The 22,936-nt window shown below is 38.2% G+C and overlaps 1 protein-coding gene across 1 annotated transcript in view; it reads right to left on the bottom strand.

The window, feature by feature from the left end:
* The window catches only part of LOC136879186 (glutaminase liver isoform, mitochondrial-like), a 208,494-nt gene that overhangs the window by 160,547 nt on the left and 25,011 nt on the right, over positions 1–22,936 (bottom strand). Inside the window, exons 2-3 of the mRNA XM_067152957.2 lie at positions 12,139–12,245; positions 11,925–12,054 (exon numbers count right to left, since the gene is read on the bottom strand). Of these exons, the coding sequence (XP_067009058.2) occupies positions 11,925–12,054; positions 12,139–12,245 (237 nt within the window). The remainder of the gene's footprint in view (positions 1–11,924; positions 12,055–12,138; positions 12,246–22,936) is intronic.

Raw genomic sequence — 22,936 nt, 5'->3', positions numbered from 1 at the left:
CTGGGGATATACTAAAGACAATGGGTTGGGATATAGTACCATATCTGAAGTACTTATTTGATTATTGTTTGGTCGGAGGAGCTATACCAGATGAATGGAGAGTTGCTATAGTAGCCCCTGTGTATAAAGGAAAGGGTGATAGACACAAAGCTGAAAATTACAGGCCAGTGAGTTTGACATGCATTGTATGTAAGCTTTGGGAAGGCATTCTTTCTGATTATATTAGACATGTTTGCGAAATTAATAACTGGTTCGATAGAAGGCAATTCAGTTTTAGGAAAGGTTATTCCACTGAAGCTCAACTTGTAGGATTCCCGCAAGATATAGCAGATATCTTGGATTCTGGAGGTGAAATGGACTGTATCGCGATTGACCTGTCTAAAGCATTTGATAGGGTGGATCATAGGAGACTACTGGCAAAAATGAGTGCAGTTGGACTAGACAAAAGAGTGACTGAATGGGTTGCTATATTTCTAGAAAATAGATCTCAGAGAATTACAGTAGGTGAAGCTTTATCTGACCCTGTAATAATTAAGAGGGGAATTCCTCAAGGCAGTATTATCGGACCTTTATGTTTTCTTATATATATAAATGATATGAGTAAAGGATTGGAATCGGAGGTAAGGCTTTTTGTGGATGATGTTATTCTCTATAGAGTGATAAATAAGTTACAAGATTGTGAGCGGCTGCAGGGTGACCTCGATAGTGTTGTGAGATGGACAGCAGGCAATGGTATGTTGATAAACGGGGTTAAAAGTCAGGTTGTGAGTTTCACAAATAGGAAAAGTCCTCTCAGTTTTAATTACTGCGTTGATGGGGTGAAAGTTCCTTTTAGGGATCATTGTAAGTATCTAGGTGTTAATATAAGGAAAGATCTTCATTGGGGTAATCACATAAATATGATTGTAAATAAAGGGTACAGATCTCTGCACATGGTTATGAGGGTGTTTAGGGGTTGTAGTAAGGATGTAAAGGAGAGGGCATATAAGTTTCTGGTAAGACCCCAACTAGAGTATGGTTCCAGTGTATGGGACCCTCACCAGGATTACATGATTCAAGAACTGGAAAAAATCCAACGAAAAGCAGCTCAATTTGTTCTGGGTGATTTCCGACAAAAGATGTCCAATAACGGACCATTTATATTGGTATTATAAGTGGTATGTTCCGAGCTGTCAGCGGAGAGATGAGGTGGAATGACATTAGTAGATGAATAAGTTTGAATGGCGTTTATAAAAGTAGGAAAGATCACAATGTGAAGATAAAGTTGGAATTCAAGAGGACAAACTGGGGCAAATATTCATTTATAGGAAGGGGAGTTAGGGACTGGAATAACTTACCAAGGGAGATGTTCAATAAATTTCCAATTTCTTTGAAATCATTTAGGAAAAGGCTAGGAAAGCAACAGATGGGGAATCTGCCACCTGGGCGACTGCCCTAAATGCAGACCAGTATTGATTGATTGATTGATTGATTGATTGATTGATTGATTGATTGATTGATTGATTGATTGATTGATTGATTGATTGATTGATTGGTTGATTGATTGATTGGAAGAAGGGCGCGTGGGGGGCAGGTAGGTATGGATGAACTGATTGGTGCACTGGCACGTAGAAGAACTTTCGCAGGATAAATTTCTGGCATCTCTGAAAATATTAAAGGTAGTTTGTGGGATGTAAATAAGTACTATCACAGGGTAGGGAAAGGTCCACCTATTCAATACCATTAGCTTAATATGTGGCCTATATAATATTCAAACAGAATATTGGGTTTTTCATTGCTTTCATTAATACTATAGTTAGGGTTAAAGTACTGTTTTAAAGGAATGTAACAGTTCTTCAACGTGTTGAGCACAGCACCCTTCTTAACCACTTAAATCTTGGTCAATTGATGTAAAATTATGTTTTAAGTCTGTCATGTGTTGTGCCATGGCAGAGAAACAATTCTATCTTGAAGCATTGATAGTATGTGAGATGTCATATAACCAAAAGAAAGAATTTTCCATCTTCTTACTGTTATTAGCAAAGATGGCACCAAGTGATTCAAAGTGAAAGTATTCAGGATTTGAACACCATTCTCCTCATCTAGGATCTACATTGGATAAAAGTCTGAAAGACATAAGTGAAAATGTAGGAATCTAATCTAGGAATCTAATATGTAAATCAAATGTTGTTGGTTGCTGAATAAATAAATAATCACATTTGCTGTTGCCTTTTCAAGGGAAATACACACAATTTGCTTTACGTTGCACTGACACAGATAGGTCTTATGGCGACGATGGGACAGGAAAGGGCTAGGAGTTGGAAGGAAGCAGTTGTGGCATTAATTAAGGTACAGGCCCAGCATTTGCCTGGTGTGAAAATGGAAAACTATCTTCAGGGCTGCCGACAGTGGGGTTCGAACCCACTCTCTCCCGAATACTGAATACTGGCCACACTTAAGCGACTGCAGCTATCGAGCTCGGTCAAGGGAAATAATTGTACGTCAAGGGGTTAATAATTATAATACTGTCTGGCACCATGGCTAAGTGGTTAGCATGTTGGCCTTTGGTCCAAGGGGTCCCAGGTTTGATTCCTGGCCAGGTTGGGCATTTTAACCTTCATTACTTAATCTGATGGTTCAGGGGCTGGGGCATGTACTGTCATTAACATTAGAATTCATCAAAGGAAGGACCCCATTCTTGCAGATGCACAGATCACCTATTAGTGTCGACTGAAAAGATCCACACTATGCTTCTTTGGAGACGCCATGCCCGTAAATAATATTATAATACTTTTTAATAATACTGCATAATAGTGCATGTCTATATGTATACTGGTTCAGCATATGATGAAGAAATTGAAAAAATATATATGAAGATATAGGAGATTTAATACAATATGAAAAAGGAGACAAGAATCTAATTGTGAAGGGAGACTGTAATGCAATGGTAGACCAAGGAAGAGAAGGTAATTCCGTAGGAGAATTCAAACCGGGAGAAAGGAAGGAACTAGATAAATTGAAATAAAAAAAGAGTGTGAGACTAAATTATAAAGCTGAAGGAAACAGAATGAAAAGACAAGTTGAAGCTGAGTTAGTAAAATATTAGTTTGGCTTCAGAAGAAATGTAGAAACATAAAGAAATCCTAACTTTACGACCAATCTTAGAGAATGGAATTAAGAAAGAAAAGCCCACATACATAGCATTTGTGGATCTGGCAAAAACATTATATAATGTTGATTGGATCAAACTATTTGAGATTCTGAAGGTGATGAGGATCAGATACTGAAAAGAATAATTATCTATAATCTGTTCAGAAATCAGTCTGCAGTGATAAGAATCAAAGGCTATAAAAAATAAGCAGCAATCCAGAAAGGAGTGAGGCAAGGTTGCAGTTTGCCCCCTTTCCTTTTCAATGTTTACATAGAAAAGACAGTAAAGGAAATCAAAGGAGAATCTGGAAAAGGTATCACAATCCAAAGAGAGGAAATTACAACTCGTAGATTTGCCAATGATATTGTTATTTTATCTGAGTCTGCAGAAGATCTGGAGAAATTGCTCTATGGTATGGGCACAGTCTTGGAGAGGAGTTAAATAAATCCAAAACAAAAATAATGTATTGCAGTCGAATGAAGTCCGGTGATACAGGGAATATTAGATTAGGAGATGAATTTTTAAAGGGAAGTAGATGAATATTGTTAGTTGGTAGCAGAAGGAGGACATAAAATGCAGACGAGCACAAGCAAGGAAGGCCTTTCTTAACCCGTTCAGTGGGCGATGCGGTGAGATCCGCAGCTACAAGTCACTTGCTCGGTGGGGAACGCGGATATATCCACCGATTCAAATTTTTTTTTCTCAGTTGCCTGCCTGCAGAAGTTTATTTCTTTTTCAGGAGCGTATTCTGGATGAGTCTGCCCTCTGATGTTAATTTTTTCGAATATGTTCTCCCAGTACCAATGTGTCATCCACGAGTTGCATCATAAAGAATGCAGCTTATGTCCAGGCAAGAACGGCCTAAGGCCTAATAGCTTCGCGCTGAAGCTTTAGCTCATCGCCTAATCGTCCCTTGGATGTAATAATATTGCTGTAGAAGGGATTTCTAGAGATTATGATACTGAAGAGACCTCTCTGATGACATTTTAGAACTGTGACCTGATTTATTATCCCCAGTCTTGAGTTCTTCCTTCACGACTTGAGTGTGTGTTTACTGCAAGTTACACAACATTTATTATCATATGCATCCGTAATACAGACACATTTCCTCATTTCCGTCCAAACTTCAGAGACCAGGGTTCTATTCCATTCTGTTTCTTACATTTTCCCCCATAAAATATCTAGAATGAATTTTACCGGCCCCCACCGTTAGAGGAAGAAAATTTAGTGGCCATGATAAACGAAATGTTGGAATTTAGTGGGAAGAATAGTGATCTTAGTGAAGTAAGTTCTGCCGAAGGGGAATTCGTAAGTGACAGGAACTTACCTGGAATAAGTACTTCAGGCTCAAATGTACAGGGTTCGGGCCCAGCTGATCCAATTGTTCAGCAGTCGCAAAAGAGACAACAGTACAAGTAGTGATTATGACAGTGACAGTGATGACAATAATACTGATTACAATCCAACCAGTGCAAGTTCTTCGTCAACTTATACTGATCCAAAATTCCATCATGTTGTAAAGGGAGAGTTTTAAAAATAAAAAACGAGCAAAATATTTCAATAAGTTTTTATGACGAGATATGCCAGAACATAGCTGAACAGACAAAAGATGCCCAGCAGAAAATCGCACATAAAACCCAGCTTAGTAAAATGAAATGAAAGAGTCGAGATCAAGACCGGGTCTGAACAAATAAGGATGAAATAAAGATTCTTATGGCCATACTGTTGCTGCAGGGGATTGTACAGAAACCTAAATTAGGACACTATATTTCTCACAGTCGCTTGTTCACTATGCCTATTTTCTATGAGCTGATGACACAGAAGAGATTTTTTCTCGCCGGGCTGAGTGACCCAGACGGTTGAGGCGCTCTCAAACTTCAAAAGTTTACGGATGTAAAAATTTGTATTTAGAATCTTCTTTAAAAATAAGGAAACATGTATTTTTTTGTTTTCGGAAAATACCAATAGGAGGGGTGAAAAAGGGCGAAAAAGGTGTTGAATGCCTTACGTCAGGATACCGGTACTTATATCTCAGAAACTGAAGATACTACAGACCTGAAAATTGGTACTTTTGATCTCTTTTAAAAATAAAGAGACACGTATTTTTGTTTTTGGAAAATCCAATTAATGGGAGGGTGAAAAGGGGGGTGAATTTTTAGAATGAGTGTATCTATATCTCAAACCTTTGAAAGTTTACAGATGTGAAAATTGATATTTAGAAACTTCATTAATAAACACATATTTTTTTGTTTTCAGAAAATCCCAATGGGAGGGGTGAAAAAGAGGTTGAATGCCTTTAATGAGGATACTTATATATCAGAAACTGAAGATATTTCAGACCTGAAAATTAGTGTTTGAGATCTCCTTTAAAAATAAAGAAACGTGTATTTTTTTGTTTTTTGGAAAATCCAATTAATGGGGGGTGAAAAGGGGGTGAATTTTTAAAATGAGTGTATCTATATCTCAAAACTTTTAAAGTTTATAGATGTAAAAATTGGTATTTAGAATTTCCCTTAAAGTTAAAGAAACACGTATTTTTTTGTTTTTGGAAAATTCCAATAGGAAGGGTGGAAAAGGGTGTAAAGGGGGTTGAATGCCTTTAATTAGGATACTTATATCTCAGAAACTGAAGATATTACGAACCTGAAAATTGGTATTTGGGACCTCCTTTAATTTTTTTTGCTAGTTGCTTTACGTCGCACCGACACAGATAGGTCTTATGGCGACGATGGGACGGGAAACGGCGAGGAGTGGGAAGGAAGCAGCCGTGGCCTTAATTAAGGTACAGCCCCAGCATTTGCCTGGTGTGAAAATGGGAAACCACGTAAAACCATTTTGAGGGCTGCAGACAGTGGGGTTCAAACCTCTCTCCCGAAAACTGCCTTTAAAAATAAAGAAACACATATTTTTTTTGTTTTTGGAAAATCCAATTAATGGGGGTTGAAAAGGGGGGTGAATTTTTAAAATGAGTGTATATATATATATATATATATATATCAAAACTTTTAAAGTGTACAGGTGTAAAAATTGGTATTTAGAATCCCCTTTAAAAATAAAGAAACACATACTTTTTTTTTTGTTTTTGGAAAATCCCAATATGAGGGGCAAAAAGGGTGGAAAAGGGGTTGAATGCCTTAAATGAGGATACTTATATCTCAGAAACAGAAGATATTACAGACCTGAAAATTGGTATTTGGGATCTCCTTTGAAAATAAAGAAACATGTATTTTTGGTTTTTGGAAAATTGAATTAATGGGGGTTAAACAGGAGTGAATTTTTAGAAAGACTATATCTTCATTATATCTCAGAAACGTACGATGTTACAGACGTAAAAATTGGTATTTGGAATCTCCTGTAAAAGTAAAGAAACATAGGTGATTTGTTTTTGGAAACTCCACTTAAGGGGAACTAAAAAGGGGTGAAATTTTAAAATGAGCATTTCTACAGTATATCTCAAAAACTTAACATGTTACCGAATTGAAAAATAGTATTTTTACCTCTGTTGAAAATAAAGAAACATGTAACTTATTTTTTGTTTTCTGAAAAAAAAAAAACACACTTGGGTGGAGGGGTAAAAGTGACTGAAAATGGGGTTGAATTATTTTAATTAGGATACTGATATCTCAAAAGCTGAATCTGTTACAGACATGAAATTTGGTATTTGGAATTTCCTTTAAAATAAAGGAATACATATTTTTTTGTTTTCGGAAATCCACCTAATTGGAGGAGGGAAATTGAAAAATTAGTTGAATTATTTGTATGAGGATACTATTATCTCCAAAACGAAAGATTTTGCAGACATGAAAATTGGTATTTGGAATCTGCTTTGAAATTAAACAAACACAAATCCTCGGAAAATCCAATGAAGTGGGGTGGGGGAGGTGAAAAATTGAGAAATTTATTGAATTAATTGTATGAGGATACTTACATCTAATAAAAACTAAAGTTGTTACAGACATACAAATTGATATTTGTATCTCCTTTAGAAAAAAAAGGAAAAGCTTTTCTGGGTGAAATCATTTTGAGGAGCGGGAGTGAAAAGGAGTTGATTCCTTTTATGTGTACACATATCTCAAAAAATTGAAGATGTTAGAGTCATGATAATTGGTATTTAGAAGATCCTTTACTATTAAAGATACAAGTATTTTAAACGAGAAATTCACTTAAGGGGAGGGGTGTGTGAAAGGAAGTGAAAAATTGTGAATTCTTTTTATTCGGGTACTTATATATCAGAACTGAATTTAACAGACGTGAACATTGGTATTTGGAATCCCCTTTAAACATAAGGAAACACGCCTTTTGGGGGGGGGGGGGGAGGGTAAATGAACTTAATAGCAGTGGGATGAAAAAGGAGTTGAGACCAATTGATTTTACTGTTCATAATGTACTTATTCTGTTCATAAACTGATCATTTTTAATCTTTCCTGAGTTCGTTTTCAAGAACCATCTTTACCTTTGGAGTACATAAAGTTAGATTGCAGTAGATTCTCCTGGCATATAAATAATTCACGGAAGAATATCATTTGTGTCGCCAGAAATTTCGCGCACTTGCCTATGCGCGACGATGGTGCTGGTCACATTGTCAGCAATGACAATGGCAGAGGATGTAATTTACCGCCAAGTAGCAGTCTTGCATCTTGCTGTGTGTTCCAGACCATCAATAATAATAATAATAATAATAATAATAATAATAATAATAATAATAATAATAATAATAATAATAATGTTGTGGACCGTCGTCGAAATGTGCGGACCGCGCTGGAAACAGGTCCTGGCCGGATAATGACTACGATTGTAGTCGGGCCGCAGGTTCAGTACCGCCAGTGCACCCAAGACGACACCACACGGATCTCCCCAAGGATTTGATCCATATCAAAATGCTTATAGAAAAAGATGTCAAAGATTTAGGGAGCCAACTGGCCGGGTGGAATACCTGGACCTAGCCCGGGAAGTACAAAATCGATTGCTGGAAAGGAAGATTGAAAAATGCGAGGAACTTTGCCGTAATCTCTCAGAAAATGAGTCAGATCACGAATATTGGAGGATTCTCTCAGAAAATGAGTTAGATCACGAATTTCGGCGGATTATATATAAAATGTTAAGCATTCAATAATGAATTTCATTATAATACCGTAGCGAAGCACGGGTATCTTGCTAGTTGGAAATAAAATGCTAATGGTATCATACTTTTATGACTTGTTAAATGTAATCAATCAAAAGAGTGTATCAAATACATCATCAAACACATCATCATCATCATCATCATCATTGGTTCTCCAACAAGGTTATTTTATTCACAAGCAATGTGATCATAGCAGGAGTATATGATTACACATTCAGACCAAATGAAACACACATGTCACTCTAAAAGGAGCCCAAACAGTCGCATCAATACACAGTGTACCCCCGCTCCATATGGCAGCAATGCAGGCATGTATTCGTGCATGCAAACAATCATAAAGGTGCCGAATTACCTCCTATGATAGATTGTCGCAAGCATCTTGCATTTTTTGATGCAACTTATCAATAGTTCTTGCAGGCTCTGGAGAATGCAAGTTCCCACTTCATAGGGAATCTGCCACCTGGGCGACTGCCCTAAATGCAGATCAGTATTGATTGATTGATCATGTCCCATGCATGTTCAGTTGGTGAGGGCAGTTAATGCACACCACATAGGGCATGTTGCACCACAGAAGCTGTATGTGGACGTGCATTGTCGCTGAAAATGCACACCATCTTCGTGTCGAAGATATGGCAGTAGAATGGGGCAACAACCTGTGCAATGTAGCGGGCACTGGTTACGTTACCCTGCAGAAACATGAGCTGTGACCAAGAGTTGCAACTAATGGCCCTCATGTCATGAAGCCTGGAGTGAGACCTAGGTGTCATGGGCAAATGCACTCTGTAATAGGCCGCTCACAAGGCCTATGCCATACACATGTATGTCCATCACTTGCATACAAACAGAACCTACTCTTGTCACTGATCGTCGCCGTAAGACCTATCTGTGTCGGTGCGACGTAAAACAACTAGCATCATCATCATCTCGTCACTGAAGTCAACAGAGTGACATTCCCCTTTCCAGTCGACTCTTTCACGACACCAGAGTAAGCGTGCTTGGCAGGGTCGTGGTATTGTGGTAGCCTGGCCAGAGGCACACTTGATCATTATCCTTCTGCAAGCAGACAGTTCCCAATGATATTTGGCGACACAGCAGGTGAAACATGTGACCAGATTTCATTCCTGAACGATGTTCGGTCAGCCACTGCTGCTTGTACAATGCGCCGATCTTGACGTGTGTCCGTCTTACGTGGACGCCCTGAGTCTGGTTTGTGGGTGTGGGAATGTTCCACAGACCACTGCTGAAGACAGCGACACACCACCGATAGATTGCGTTCAACATGTGCTGCAATTCATCGATACGTCCAGCTTCCTGCAGACCCACAATGCGACCCCGTTCAAATGGCTGCAGTTGTTCAACAGGAGCACAAACTCGACAGTGGGGTATGGTTATACCCAAGAATGAATGTTGTAAACACAGTTCACCTCTTTCACCTCTAACCTCAGCAAAGCTACTGCCATCTGAGTCAAACGGGAGTGCTCATGGATAGGCCTCCTGAGCGCCAATTGATCGTCGATGTCCATGATAAATGAATTGCTAACACAACAACTCCTCAGTATGGACATATTTAACCTGGTGACCCTGAACACAGTCCTTGGGCATTGTTTTTTCCAAGCAGTCTATTATTGTTGAAAACAAACCCTCTTTTTCGGCTTCTGATTACTTGCTGTGCCTAATACAATTGAGAGTTTTTCTGTCAGGCCAAACTTGCTTAGCATTTAATAGTTTACAAGGCAATAGACTGAATACTAGAATGCCTCATCTGCCAACTGCACCATTCCGAAGGACTCCCTTTCTGGCGAAGCGACTGTTACTGTATGTTAATATTTAGAAATTTCATGATCCGTATTGAAGTGGGATTACAATATTTAAAAATTAAGAGGGTTCCTCCTGTTCAATACAAAGATGTTTATTAATGTGAAAGAATCACATATCGTTCACATGAGGTACTAGTTTCGGCACCAGATATGTGCCATCATCAGCCACAAAGTCAAATCGGGCAAACACAATAAAACCTTAAAACAACTTTAAACACATTATAACATCTGCATGGATGAATACGAAATATGACTTTAAAAAACTTTAAAAACACACCATAACATTTGCACAGATGAATATAAAATAAAATATGGTAGTTGATGAAGTTGCATTCCATTTTAAAATCCGTTAAAACGATGACTCCGTTGTTGTATACCCATGGCGGTTTGTCCAGCTTGTATATATCTTTAGTTTTCTAAAATTGTTAAATTATGCTGTGGGGTTTATTGTCATATGAAGTTGACACTATGTGTGTTCTGTAGTTTGGTTCCGGAAAATAAACGTAAACATGAAATTGGTTAGATCCAAAGAATTATTTCCCACTTCAATATGGGTTGAGGAACCTTGAGCAGCCTGAGTGATCAGCGGACGGAGTTCTTTGGATCTAACCAATTTCATGTTTACGTTTATTTTCCGGAACCAAACTGCAGAACACACATAGTGTCAACTTCATATGGCAATAAACCCCACAGCATAATTTAACAGTTTTAGAAAACTAAAGATATGTACAAGCTGGACAAACCGCCATGGGTATACAACAACGGAGTCATCGTTTTAACGGATTTTAAAATGGAATGCAACTTCATCATCTACCATATTTTATTTTATATTCATCTGTGCAAATGTTATAGTGTGTTTTTAAAGATAAAGTCATATTTTATATTCATCCATGCAAATGTTATAATGTGTTTAAAGTTGTTTTAAGGTTTTATTGTGTTTGCCCGATTTGACTTTGTGGCTGATGATGGCACATATCTGGTGCCAAAACTAGTACCTCATGTGAACAATATGTGATTCTTTCACATTAATAAATATCTTTGTATTGAATAGGAGGAACCCTCTTAAATTTTTAAATATTGTTACTGTATGGACTTAAACGTAATTCTGGGAATGGGTCCTAACAAGATGCTACCAGCCGGGCCATCTAGACCGAGGTCTTTTAAGGGGAGTTACTCCTTTATCATTCACCCTTTGTTCCTGGCTTGTGACAGGCAGAGCCTGGCCACCAAAATACTGGGCCCAGGCTGGCAGGAAGCTCACTGCTCATTTTTTTGGGAAGAAAATTGTTCTAGCAACGTGAATTGCCATAAATTTTCTTTTTTCACATTTTTTAGTCTTCATTCTTTGTAATTGAAGACTCCTTGCCTAAATGGACAGCATACAGGCTTTTGATTCAGAGGACCCTACACTTGCTTCCAGGCCTAGCCAGGGTTTTTAACTGTCTATGCTTGATTTCTCTGGATTGGGGACTGGGAGTTTGTTTTCATCTTAATACACTTCTCTTCACCTACGTACAACACACCACGATACCAGATACCACAGAAACAAGCAATAGTTCTAACTGGAGAATTGAAGCAGACTTTGGTATGCCAAAGGTGGAATTATCAGTTAAGAATACCAATGGGGAAAGAGCTGTGAGAACAGGTAAAGGGTTAAAAGTGTCATGATAGGCAATAAAGAAATAAGATGAGGAGAAAGATGTATATGAAAATAAAATATGTTGGATTTCAGAAATGAAGAAGAACAAGACAATGACTAAGTTCAAGGTACTGCAGATACCATCCACATACTACAATATTTGTTAATTCTCAGAGGATTGTTCCAATACCTACTGTAACTTAATCAGCAGCTTACATTACCATCTGTGACATTCACACACTGGTTATAGATGTCATCCAGTCGTGATGCAAATGCGGTAAAATCTGGTATGATGAACTTACGGCGAAAAGCTCTGGAAATTATTGCTATGTTTGGTTCTACCAGGCTATAACAGAAACAATAAAGATGCTAGTAAATGAACAATTCTTTATTTTTCTCTGACCACGTAACTATATGTAAGTGTACTTACTTTTTGAATGTTATTCTGTCAACCATATCTTCAGTTAGATTCCCCAATCTTGCAGAAAATTCAACCAGTCGGGGATCGGTTGCACGCAATCCTGAACCATATAAAGCCTGAAAAGAACAACATATTTTTAATTAATGTCACTTGAAAAATAAGTACATACAAAAAAGTTGAATCTAAGATAGAAGGATACATTGATTGAGGCCATCCCCTGAAATAACTAGCCTAGAAAACGTAGGTACCAGTTTTCTAATAATAAGGGTTAAAATTCTAACGGGTAATCGTAAGTGATCTTTTAGTTCAGAGGTTTACATAATATGATTCATTGGCAGTTTTCCAAAAAACAGGAAAACGGTAAAAGTATTTGCTGTATACTGTACCAGGAACACTGGTCCAACATTAGAGTTTAAGTATTTCAAATTTAAAATATGTAACATGTAATTGTAACATCCAGCTGGCTACAGCGAGCATGTTGCAAGTGATGTGAGGCAAGTGAAGTAGGAGCCAGCCTCGGCTCGCCAAGGCTAAGTTACATCATCCATAGAACTTTCCAAACGTTCTGTCATAAATAACTCGCACAGGAATTGCAATACGAATATAATAATAAAATCACCATGTACACCATTTTAATATCTCCAATACCACCAAGTTTCATTAAAATCCACCTCAGATTAGGAAGATATTGAAAGAAATCAAACAGCTGCAACCTCCACGACTTTGGTATGAAAGAACAGTGAAAATTCAACACGACACAAGGACGACCTTGTCAGTCACAGCGAGACGACGTACATTCTTCCCGCTGACTCATCTCTCCTTGCCAGGCGATTTCTACTTTCCCAGTGCTAGTCAGGCAACTGTACTTGTTGGTGCATCTCCGAAAGAGCATTGTCTACTGTGTGTAATTTTAAGTACGCAGTATGAGCTTTGTCAGAAAGCACTTTTTAGTGCTATTTTTCTTTCAGGTTTTTATTTCAGGAGGCCAAGGATGGAGCAGCTATCCACCCCAATGAGACCAGCCAACTATGACTTCAGGGCAGTGACGGAGGATCCCCGAGCGAGGCTGTGCTCAGTGCTCGTCTCCGACCTTAGACTCCCGGTGCTGATGGTGTACAACCGGTGGGGGAAGCACACCTACAGGGAGATGATTGCCATAATCGATCTCTTTACAGCAATTACGGAGCACTTCGGAGAGGAGACGATCTCCCAGCTCATCGGCAAGGTGATCTCTGGCTGGGCGGTCATCATCCGCCCCAAGGACTCAAGCCACCTCCGAACCTACGAGAGACTAGTGTCTCAACATTTCCAGGTTGTCCGGATACCAGGACTCGGGGAGCAGCTGGATGACACAGGCAGCCAGGAGGCAGCCACCCAGACATCACAGGAGATGTCCACCGTCCAGATGCAGACTGCCAGGAGGCAGAGGAACAAGCAGGTGGGAACGGACCCACGCTTCTTGGCTCCCCCGGAGCCGGGGTCCAAGGATGGCGGCGGCGTTTCCGAGCGCCACGACAGCGCGACCCAAGTCAACCTGCTGTACTTCACGAAGTACACGCAGACCGACAAGGCCGCCAACCAGGAAAGTCAGCCATCTGCCCGGGCCACCCAGGGAAGGCCCACTACCTGGGCACAGACCAGGAAGGCAGCATGGAGACGGACGTCACTGGATGTTCAGAGGCTGCAACGCAGGCCCGGCCTGCTAGCATCTTGTTCACGATGCAAACATCCCTGTGCGCTCCACACGACAGTGAATGCATGGAGATGCCAACAACGAGCGACGCTGCCACTGCCAACAGCCAGGAGGGAGAAGACAGCACTGCATTGGGACCACCCGCCACACCACGGTCACCAGGCTAGGAGGAGGGCTACCAGCATGTGGCCTCTTCCCCCGCTGAGAAGAGACCGCCACCATCAGGAGGCAGACGCTGCCCCCGGACCAAGAGGAGGAAGAAGACGAGGACGCCGGCCCACCAAGAGAGTGCAACCCAGGAAGGCAGTCGAGCGAGGAATCAATCAGGGGTGGACCTCAGCAGGTAGCAGCAGTCAGGTGAGAACAGAACGTCCTCCTCAGCAGCTCTTGCAGTGTTTCCGCTGTCTGAGGTGGGGCCACAGTCAGGTTAGCTGTGGGCTCCAAGTGAGATGAAACCGCTGCGCTACACTTAGGCAGGCGCCGGTGTGTGCCAACTGCGCAGGGAGCCACCTGCCCCTGATCACAGTTGCCCTGTATACCGGGCCATGGCACGGACAGAGAGGAAGGAGGCCCGGCACCATGTCCCGCAACCATCCAGCAGGTCTCCGCCTTGGCGGGCTTGGCCTCATTCTCCGAGATTGGAGACTAGGTACGAGGGACCTCAAGTGGGTCGGGCGGTGCGACAGGCACTGGTGGCTATTGCTGCATGGTTCGGCAACCGACAAGGCCCACGCTAGCCACAGCAGTGCCCAGAAGGACTGATCCCCTGAATAACTGGACTGGCAAGGAATAGGTTTTATATGTAGGGATCTTTCTGTTTCCGCCTATGTGGTTATTCCTGACACTTATTACCCGATTACACCACTATGTTATACCCTTCACCAGATCTGGCCTGGTAACAGGCCTGGGGACAGGCAGATACTCCTGTAGTATTACAATCCCACTCCTCCCCGCTACCTTTCTCTTCTTAGAACTAATAGCATGTCAGAGGCTATGTAGAATAGCACGACAGCCACGCGGGGGGAAGCAAGCTTTGCCCCCCCCCCGTAAAAAAACACGACACATTATTGACCCACCGTTGAACCAGTACCTACTAATACTACAGGCCTTACAATAGATGTGTCGTGAGGTATGTGACGTCACGGGGATAGGCAGACGTGGCCAGTCGACGACCCAGCGTTTAGATAACAGCAATGAGAGAGATTCCCTGGCAGTGAAAGGAGGAACTAATCATAGTAGAGGTGCCAATGTCTATGATTTCACCCCACATATGGAATATTAATTCCACGCTCAGCATCGTAAATAAATATGATTATGATGAACTACAAAGAACAGCGAAGTTCATTGATGAATACAAACGGTTAAATGTACTTCAAACCAAATTATTTTCCCTTCCCTGCCTCTTCACCTGGAGAAAAATTGAAGTTTCCATGTTGGCACCACTGCTATGAGTATCATCAAACATGGCTGCTATGTTGAGGAACATGTGACAAAATAATGCTGTGCTGAATCTGTTTAATACTGGCGTATGGTTGAAAAATGAGTGTAGTGTATTACAGTTCGTAGAAGAATGGTGTTTAAATGTTCCGTTCGCAAGATGTGGGTTAACGCAATCCGCTGAGACAAATTCCAGGCCACGCAGAATTCAAAGGTAAGCTCAGTACTGATATTTTGAAAATTCTGTTCGTTTTAGGTTGTGAGCTCTTATTTTTCACTTAAAGGTCTAGGACGCTTGTTATACCGTATTCATTATCTCTCAAACTGAACCAGGTGATAAACGTAAACATTTAAGATTTATAATATTTGAGACTAAGACCGCCCTAATTTGAACCACACATATCAAGTTGCTGTCCTGTTGCACATTTTGAGATGATTATCCGTAGTTAATTAATTACCTCACTGTTTTCTAATGTACTAGCATAACAAATCAGACTTTTCTTTTTCTTTTTAAGGTCTGTGAACTGCATTTCAGTGAGGACCAAATCCTGAGACATAGTGACTGCTATGACAGTAAGACTGGAAATAAGTATTGTATACCTCTTCAGAAACCTCATCTGAAACAGGAGCAGTGCCAACAATTATGCCCAACTGCACCTCTTATCTCTGTGTAGATATCAGTGAAGACCAACTTTTATCCATTTAGGAATATTTGCCTGTTATCACATATTTGTCAGGATATTGTGTAAGAGCAGTTCTTCAAAGGTTGAAGTGTGAAATTTGTAAAACATCACTCATTTTGGATAGAATATTATCATTAACAGATGACCAAGGTAATTATGAGCTTATAAAAAGTGTTGACAGGGGGGAAGGGTGTCTGTATTGTCCCTGTAAACTTGGCTATTATGTTGTCTTATTCCACTCTTTAGTCAGTGATAAACTGCTTCAGACATCTTCATACATGCAGTGTAGTGTAATTCAGAAAGTGTCAAGTGTTCTTCAATTAATATAAAAGTGTTCATTGCTATCACAATGGCAACAGAACCAAAAGATGTATGTGTTCATGCAAAGGAGAAAAAAAATCCTAAAATTTTAAAGTACTGCCTTCGTGAAGAACTTACTAGTTCACTTCCGAGCTCTATGCCAAGGTTGAAATAAAAATTAAATCACAGGATGTTTTTAATGAACCTAAATCTTTGCACAATTCATTAATGGGTTTCCTTAAAAAATATTAGTGCTTGCATACCCTTTTAAATGTGTCTTGTAATTTTAAGATAATATCTTGCAGAGACTATGGTTTGGATGCATGATTATTTCAACAATAAATATAGTGTGTTGGGAAGGAGATGAAGGCAAAAGAGTTGTAAGAATTTGCATAGAGTAGGTTATGAATTATGTGGAAATTTTAGAACAATACAAATTGGAGACTGGTGGTATCAATGGTGCAGCCTTCAGAAATGAAATACCTCACTTAATGATTGACTTTCTTTCCATATTACCATGTATGCTGTTAATTATTTCTTTAAAAAATACTCCAAACAGTTTTATATTTCTATTGCCAATGAAAAAATATTTTTCAAACATTCTTAAAATATTTTCAAATAGATACATTTAATTTTTGACATTTTGAGAGTACGTAATTCAGTAACAGTACTTTCATGTAATCTGAATTTAATCAGGCATTTCTGGGCTCTAATTTTGTGATAATATTGAGGCCATGTACTCATATTCTGAGTGTACTGTAGTTGATTCACTGTTTTAAAGTTAGTCTATTGCCATAAAAGGCTTTTCATCCACCATCCTAATTGTATGCTAGTTTCTAAGTTAATTTGTCTTCAACAAAATATATTTAAAAAATTTCTTGTAATTTGAGCAAAATATGCACTTCTTTGAAATTTTAAATTTCTTATGCTAAGAATGTTTTACCATATTATGGTAGTTTCTTAGTTAGCCTAATTTGTCTTCCATAAAAAAACATATTTAAAAACATTTTTGCAATTTGAGCAAAATATGCACTTATTGGAATTTTTAGATTTCTTATGCTTAGAATTTTTCTTATGTTCTGCCAGTTTTAAGTTAAATTGGCTTCCATAAGAACATATTTAACACTTTTCTTGCAATTTGAACAAAATATGTTTAAACCAGTGTGTTTGAGAGAAAGAGAGCTTTTACAATAACAGAATGTGATTGACAGGGTTTTACTTGAAAAGTCAAAAATTAAATTATTGCACCTTGCCAGTAATGGAGAAAAGAAATACTGAACATCTAGGACAAACGTCAGATTATTTCATTGGAAGGCTTAAGGAAAATTTCAGTGGATTTTCAGTAATGTTTGTGGAATTATTATATTATTTATATGAAACCTTGAAAATTTTGAGGGTTTTATTTCATCTAAATAACAACAAATGAGTTTAAACAAGTTTCCATGAGAAAATTCTCTTGATTAAGAATTAACAGTTCAGAAATTTGTATTGATGTAATGTTTATACAGAAGAATTAAGTTATTTAACTAAAACTATGTTATTATTGTTAAATTGTTGTATTTGCTGTTATGAATTCCAGCATAATTTCATCATCCTCTGTGAATCATTCCCTCCTTTGTATTCTATTTTTCATTTGCAACTAATTATTTCCATTATGTATAATATCTGATTTGTTTCTAAGTCAACACTAAGACAGAAATATTTACCAAAATAGTACAAATAAAATGTTCTAAATAAGAAATAAAGGGAGGTTTCCGGCACGTTAAAGAGTCTTAAATCGGACGAAATTCCAGTTTACTTTGGCTTCTAATTAGTAGTATATACGAAGGACCTTAATTATTAATTCATATAATTATTTTATTTTCCAGTAAAATGTTAACTGATTCTTCATGAGTAAAATGTAGGTTAATTACTAATGACCAAGGGTCATAAAATTATTATTAACTAAAAAATAGTAACAATCAAATGAAAACCCCTTGTTGCTATTTACTATCAATCTGAACTTTTACCATATCAAATACAGTAGAGACAATACACGACACTTACGGATTTCGCCTTGCTAACATGGGAGACAATTCGACGGTGGCGCTCCTAGTGACTTGACCTGAACAAATCGCGCTAAATTCAAATATCAATGGAAATGTATATACGGAAATGGATAAATAAATTACGTCTAGAAAGAAAGTGGTATTGAGATATTAACTTTGAAGTTGCTATAGCAATTCTGGATAAATTAATGAAGAATTATTTAAAAGGTTATTATTTAAAGACTGAAATTAGACATATAAACAAGGTGTGAAATGGACTGCTGTGAAATGGCTTGATCTTTCCTTTATGCATTACTTTTTTTAGCTTTATCATATCTGCCTGAAATCTTACGGTTGAATTTGTCTTCTTCCTCATTTAAAAACATTGTATCATCACATTAAGACATTTGTCAAGAAAAATATCGGCACATTCCTTACACATATGATGCAATGAATTAACATTTAATAGCTGGACAATTTTCCTCTTAACATGAAGCCTACTAACAGAAAGAAAATCTATAAAATCCCGGCTTTAATCTGAGAAGAGGGATAAAAGAAAGAAAAGTTTGAAAATGCTGTCGATAGTGATGCTTTGAGGAATATTAACGTGCAATTAGAGTAAAAATATAACATACCCTTGGCTGTATAGTCGAGGATTTTTAAAGTCGCGGGTCTGGAAATGATCTGAACAGATCTTATAATTTTTATATAAGCGTAACGTCCCTTCTTTCTTGTACACTTTATCCAAATCGCTTCTGTGACATTTCAAAACCCACAGATCACACCTACAACAACACATCGGTATTGAAGGTTAACTGCTGCACTATACAATAAAATATGCATATTATATTTTAAGCCCGTTAAAACATGGGTCGAGCAGGTCAGAAGATTATGAAGTACTATAAAAATCTCTGTCACTGGAAGAATATATATGCAAACACAATATTACTTACATGTTCTTGTCACGAGGGAACCTGAAGAACGACCGCGCATTTTTCTCTACTTCGTAATTACTGTAGCCAAACACAGCACATACCTTTCCCCTCATGTTGAGAGGAGATATCAAGGAATGATACACGCTACTATTTAATTATGTCAATTCACTGAGAACGCATAAATAACACCGAAAACTTCACACAAAAATGCACGTGCTCTTATGACAGAATCAGTACCGTTCAGGTCTATCCGCTAGAGTGAGCTCCAATAGCTGTCCCTCGATATCTCGCTCAGTGTCGTGTATTGTCTCTACTGTATTTGACCATATTTCCAGAAATCGGAGTGCGCCATCTTTCCGCCTTTCTTTTGCTTTAATTGGTCTCGGTACAACTGAAATAAATGTGTTACCAATATGCTTTAATACCCTGAAAGAGCATCTTCTCATCATCAAAGTAATTCGTTCAACTACCACTGAAGTGCCGTTGCGCGCTTCAGGAGTGACTGCCTATCCTTGTGACGTCATCAGCCGTGCTGTGAGGCCTGTAGTATTAGTAGGTACTGGTTGAACCAGGACAGTTGGCTGGTGGAAGTTTGTGCCGCAACATACAGTATGAAATTGTAGTCTACGGTTAATGAAATCACGTTGAGAAGTGATTGAAACATTTCAACAGTCTTGCGAACTTAGAATTTTGAACGAGTGCATTAGGACTTGTGTTTTCTTAAGTGGTTAATATCTCAAAGTGATTGGAATTTTTCTGCAGATAGAAAACTTAGACCCTGGAACAATGCATTAGAACTTGTATTTTCTCCAGTGTTAAATACTTCAAAGTGTTAGAAATATTTCCGCAAATTGCGAACTTATAACAGTGCATAACGGCTTGTATTTCCTCAAGTGAAATATGAATGTTAGGAAAACATCAAACTTCATGTGTGAATTCACCTATGATTTCACGATGTCTTTAAGTGAAACCAGGACTATTAGTGAACCGAACTAATTTTCACTATTAAAGTGAACATAGCAGTGCGTGTGAAAGGAACTAATTTCACAGGCAAGGCATTTAACTTCCTTTACCAAAGTGAAGTAACTGCAATTCATAGCATCACAACAGTGTTAAATAAACTTTGTAAATACATGCAAAACAATCGCAAAGCCGTAGAACTCTACAAATAATTGCGCCATATTCTTTGAACGGTAAAAGCTTAAGTGAACTATTCGTGAACAATGCAATCATTTGTACTAAGTGTCACGTATGCTAAAAGAGTGCAGGTTCGATTCCATTGACTTTTGGCTGCATGAAAATTAATTGCTTTATTTCTCAAATAATCAGTTTATGTGCGGGTTCGATTCCATTGACATTCGGCCGCATGAAATTTAATTGCTTCATTTCCTCAAGTGACCAGTTTATTTGCGAGTTCGATTCCATCGACATTCGGCCGCATGAAAGTAAATTGCTTTTTTCCTCAAGTGACCAGTTTATTTACGGTTTCAATTCCAATGACATTCGGCCGCATGAAAGTTAATTTCTCTATTTTCTCAAGTGAACAGTTTGTCTTAAAGAAACATCTGTTGTCGATTTCATTGACATTCGACATGACATCAGTGCAGTTATTTTCTCCAGTTCAGAAATTATACCTCAGATTAACATGCCCAGTATGTCCAAGGGCTTAAATATGTGTGTTCATGCTATTCTTTTGAGTGAATGATCTCGACGAACCAAATTCCTGGAACTTCTAGAGCTTCCCTCGTTGAAGGATACGTGGTTCCATGGTGCCGAGAGCTGATTCATGGTGAGGACCAGAGGAGTAGCAGAGCAACGTAGAAAATCGCTAGCCACAGGACGGAGAAAGGTCACGCCCAATTCATCTTCTACTGTGCTGAGGTGATGTGAATTTACTTCTCACAATAAAACGAACAGTTTTGAAAAATGATTAGAACTTCATTTAAAGCAAATCCTTTCACTCTCTCTACCACTCCAATTTAATGTGCCGTACACGCTCTGCATAACATCTTATGCTCTTCAAGCCTAAAATACAGGCATTTCTTTTATTTATTTATTTATTTATTTATTTATTTTATTTTTTATTTATTTATTTATTTATTTATTTATTTATTTATTTATTTATTGATTGATTTATTTATTGATTTATTTATTTATTTATTTATTTATTTATTTATTTATTTATTTATTTATTTATTTATTTATCCTCAAACTTTTGAGATTGCCAAACTGACAAAAATATGGTTATTTATGGTTATAATAGAAGGTGGTTTCCTAGTTGCACTTCCTCTTAAAACAACAATCACCATCACCTCTGGAATTTCAATACAAATCACAAATATCACAATGAGGTTAGTGCTGAAAATCAACGGAAATATCTAACTGGAAAATTAATTCCAAACTTATCTCCTTAAATAATTTTTGTTTTCGGTATGTAACATAGCGCGTAGAGAAATAAAGCTCCAGTAAATTCTTTTAGTGAAAAGGTTTCGTAAACTCGATCATACCTATAAGAATGTGTTGTTTAGTAAAAATGCGTAAACAGTTTGAATTTTACTTCGTAAATAATAAATCTCTATTATTTTTTAATCGCCATACTCACCAGACTCTCTCTCTCTCTCTCTACGGATCAGTGGTAGATTCCAAGATCTCTAAGGGGTGAAGTACATTCGGCAGTATTATGCCACACGATGCCAGCGGTGAAAAGATATACAGTATTTAGCAGACAATTGTTGGATGCACTTGTGAATGGTCGGCTGTTGAGCGTAAACTACTCTTGAATTATCGTTGTGATAAAGTAGTTAAAACCTATTGAAGTTGTTTATTTTTGTGTGTGCGTGATCCATTTAGTGCTACTTATATACTGGTGTTTAGTGCATGTTGATAGAAATTGGGAGTAGTGATATTTATTTGAATTTTATATCTAGTAGATCAGTTGGTGTTCAGAAGATTACATTCTCCAGGTTAATGAGGCTAGCTACGTGTGCCTTGTTTCGAATTTAGGTTTAAGAAATACTTTAGGTAATAATATTAACATTTTTAGAAATTATTTATAAATATCTGTAGTGGTATGTTGTCGGAATATGATGAGGAGAGTTTTGGGACGGACACATACACCCAGTCACCGAGCTAGAAGAATTAATCAGAAGCGATTAAAATACCCGTCCCAGTCTCCGTCCCACGTAGTAGGGAACCTAATAGTAATCCACAAGCTGTAAAAATCATATAACCACATTTTAGTTGAGAATTGTAGTGTAAATACGGTATGTTTAGATAGTATCTCGCCTGCTATATTCATGTGTATCTTTGTGTGTGCTTTCGTGTGTATCTATTAGGGCATAGTAGGATAAAATAGTAGAAAGTTGTGGAAGTCATCCAAAACAGAATGAAAATGAACATCAGTTAAGTTGATATAGACGATGTGGAAAGGATAGGTAAAGCACAGGGTAACAGACCGATAAAAGTGAAGTTGTTATCCACCCTGATTGTGGAAATAGTGGTAAGAAACGCAGGTAATCTACCGAGTACAAACATTTGGATTATGAGAGACATGGGAAGAGGAGGGATTAAGAATATAAAAACCCTAAAGAAGCATTTAGTGAGGGCCAGACTTCAAGGATGCCTTAGACAGGTCAATCGCAATACAGTCCAATTGATCTCCTGAATCCAGGATATCTGCTATATCTTGCTGGAATCCTACCAGTCGGGCTTCAGTGGAATAACCTTTTCGAA

Source organism: Anabrus simplex, chromosome 8 (assembly GCF_040414725.1).
Source record: "Anabrus simplex isolate iqAnaSimp1 chromosome 8, ASM4041472v1, whole genome shotgun sequence".
NCBI classification, from domain to species: Eukaryota; Metazoa; Arthropoda; class Insecta; order Orthoptera; family Tettigoniidae; genus Anabrus; species Anabrus simplex.
The sequence above is the reverse complement of the archived record's forward strand: the minus strand, read 5'-3'. Positions and strand labels throughout refer to the sequence as shown.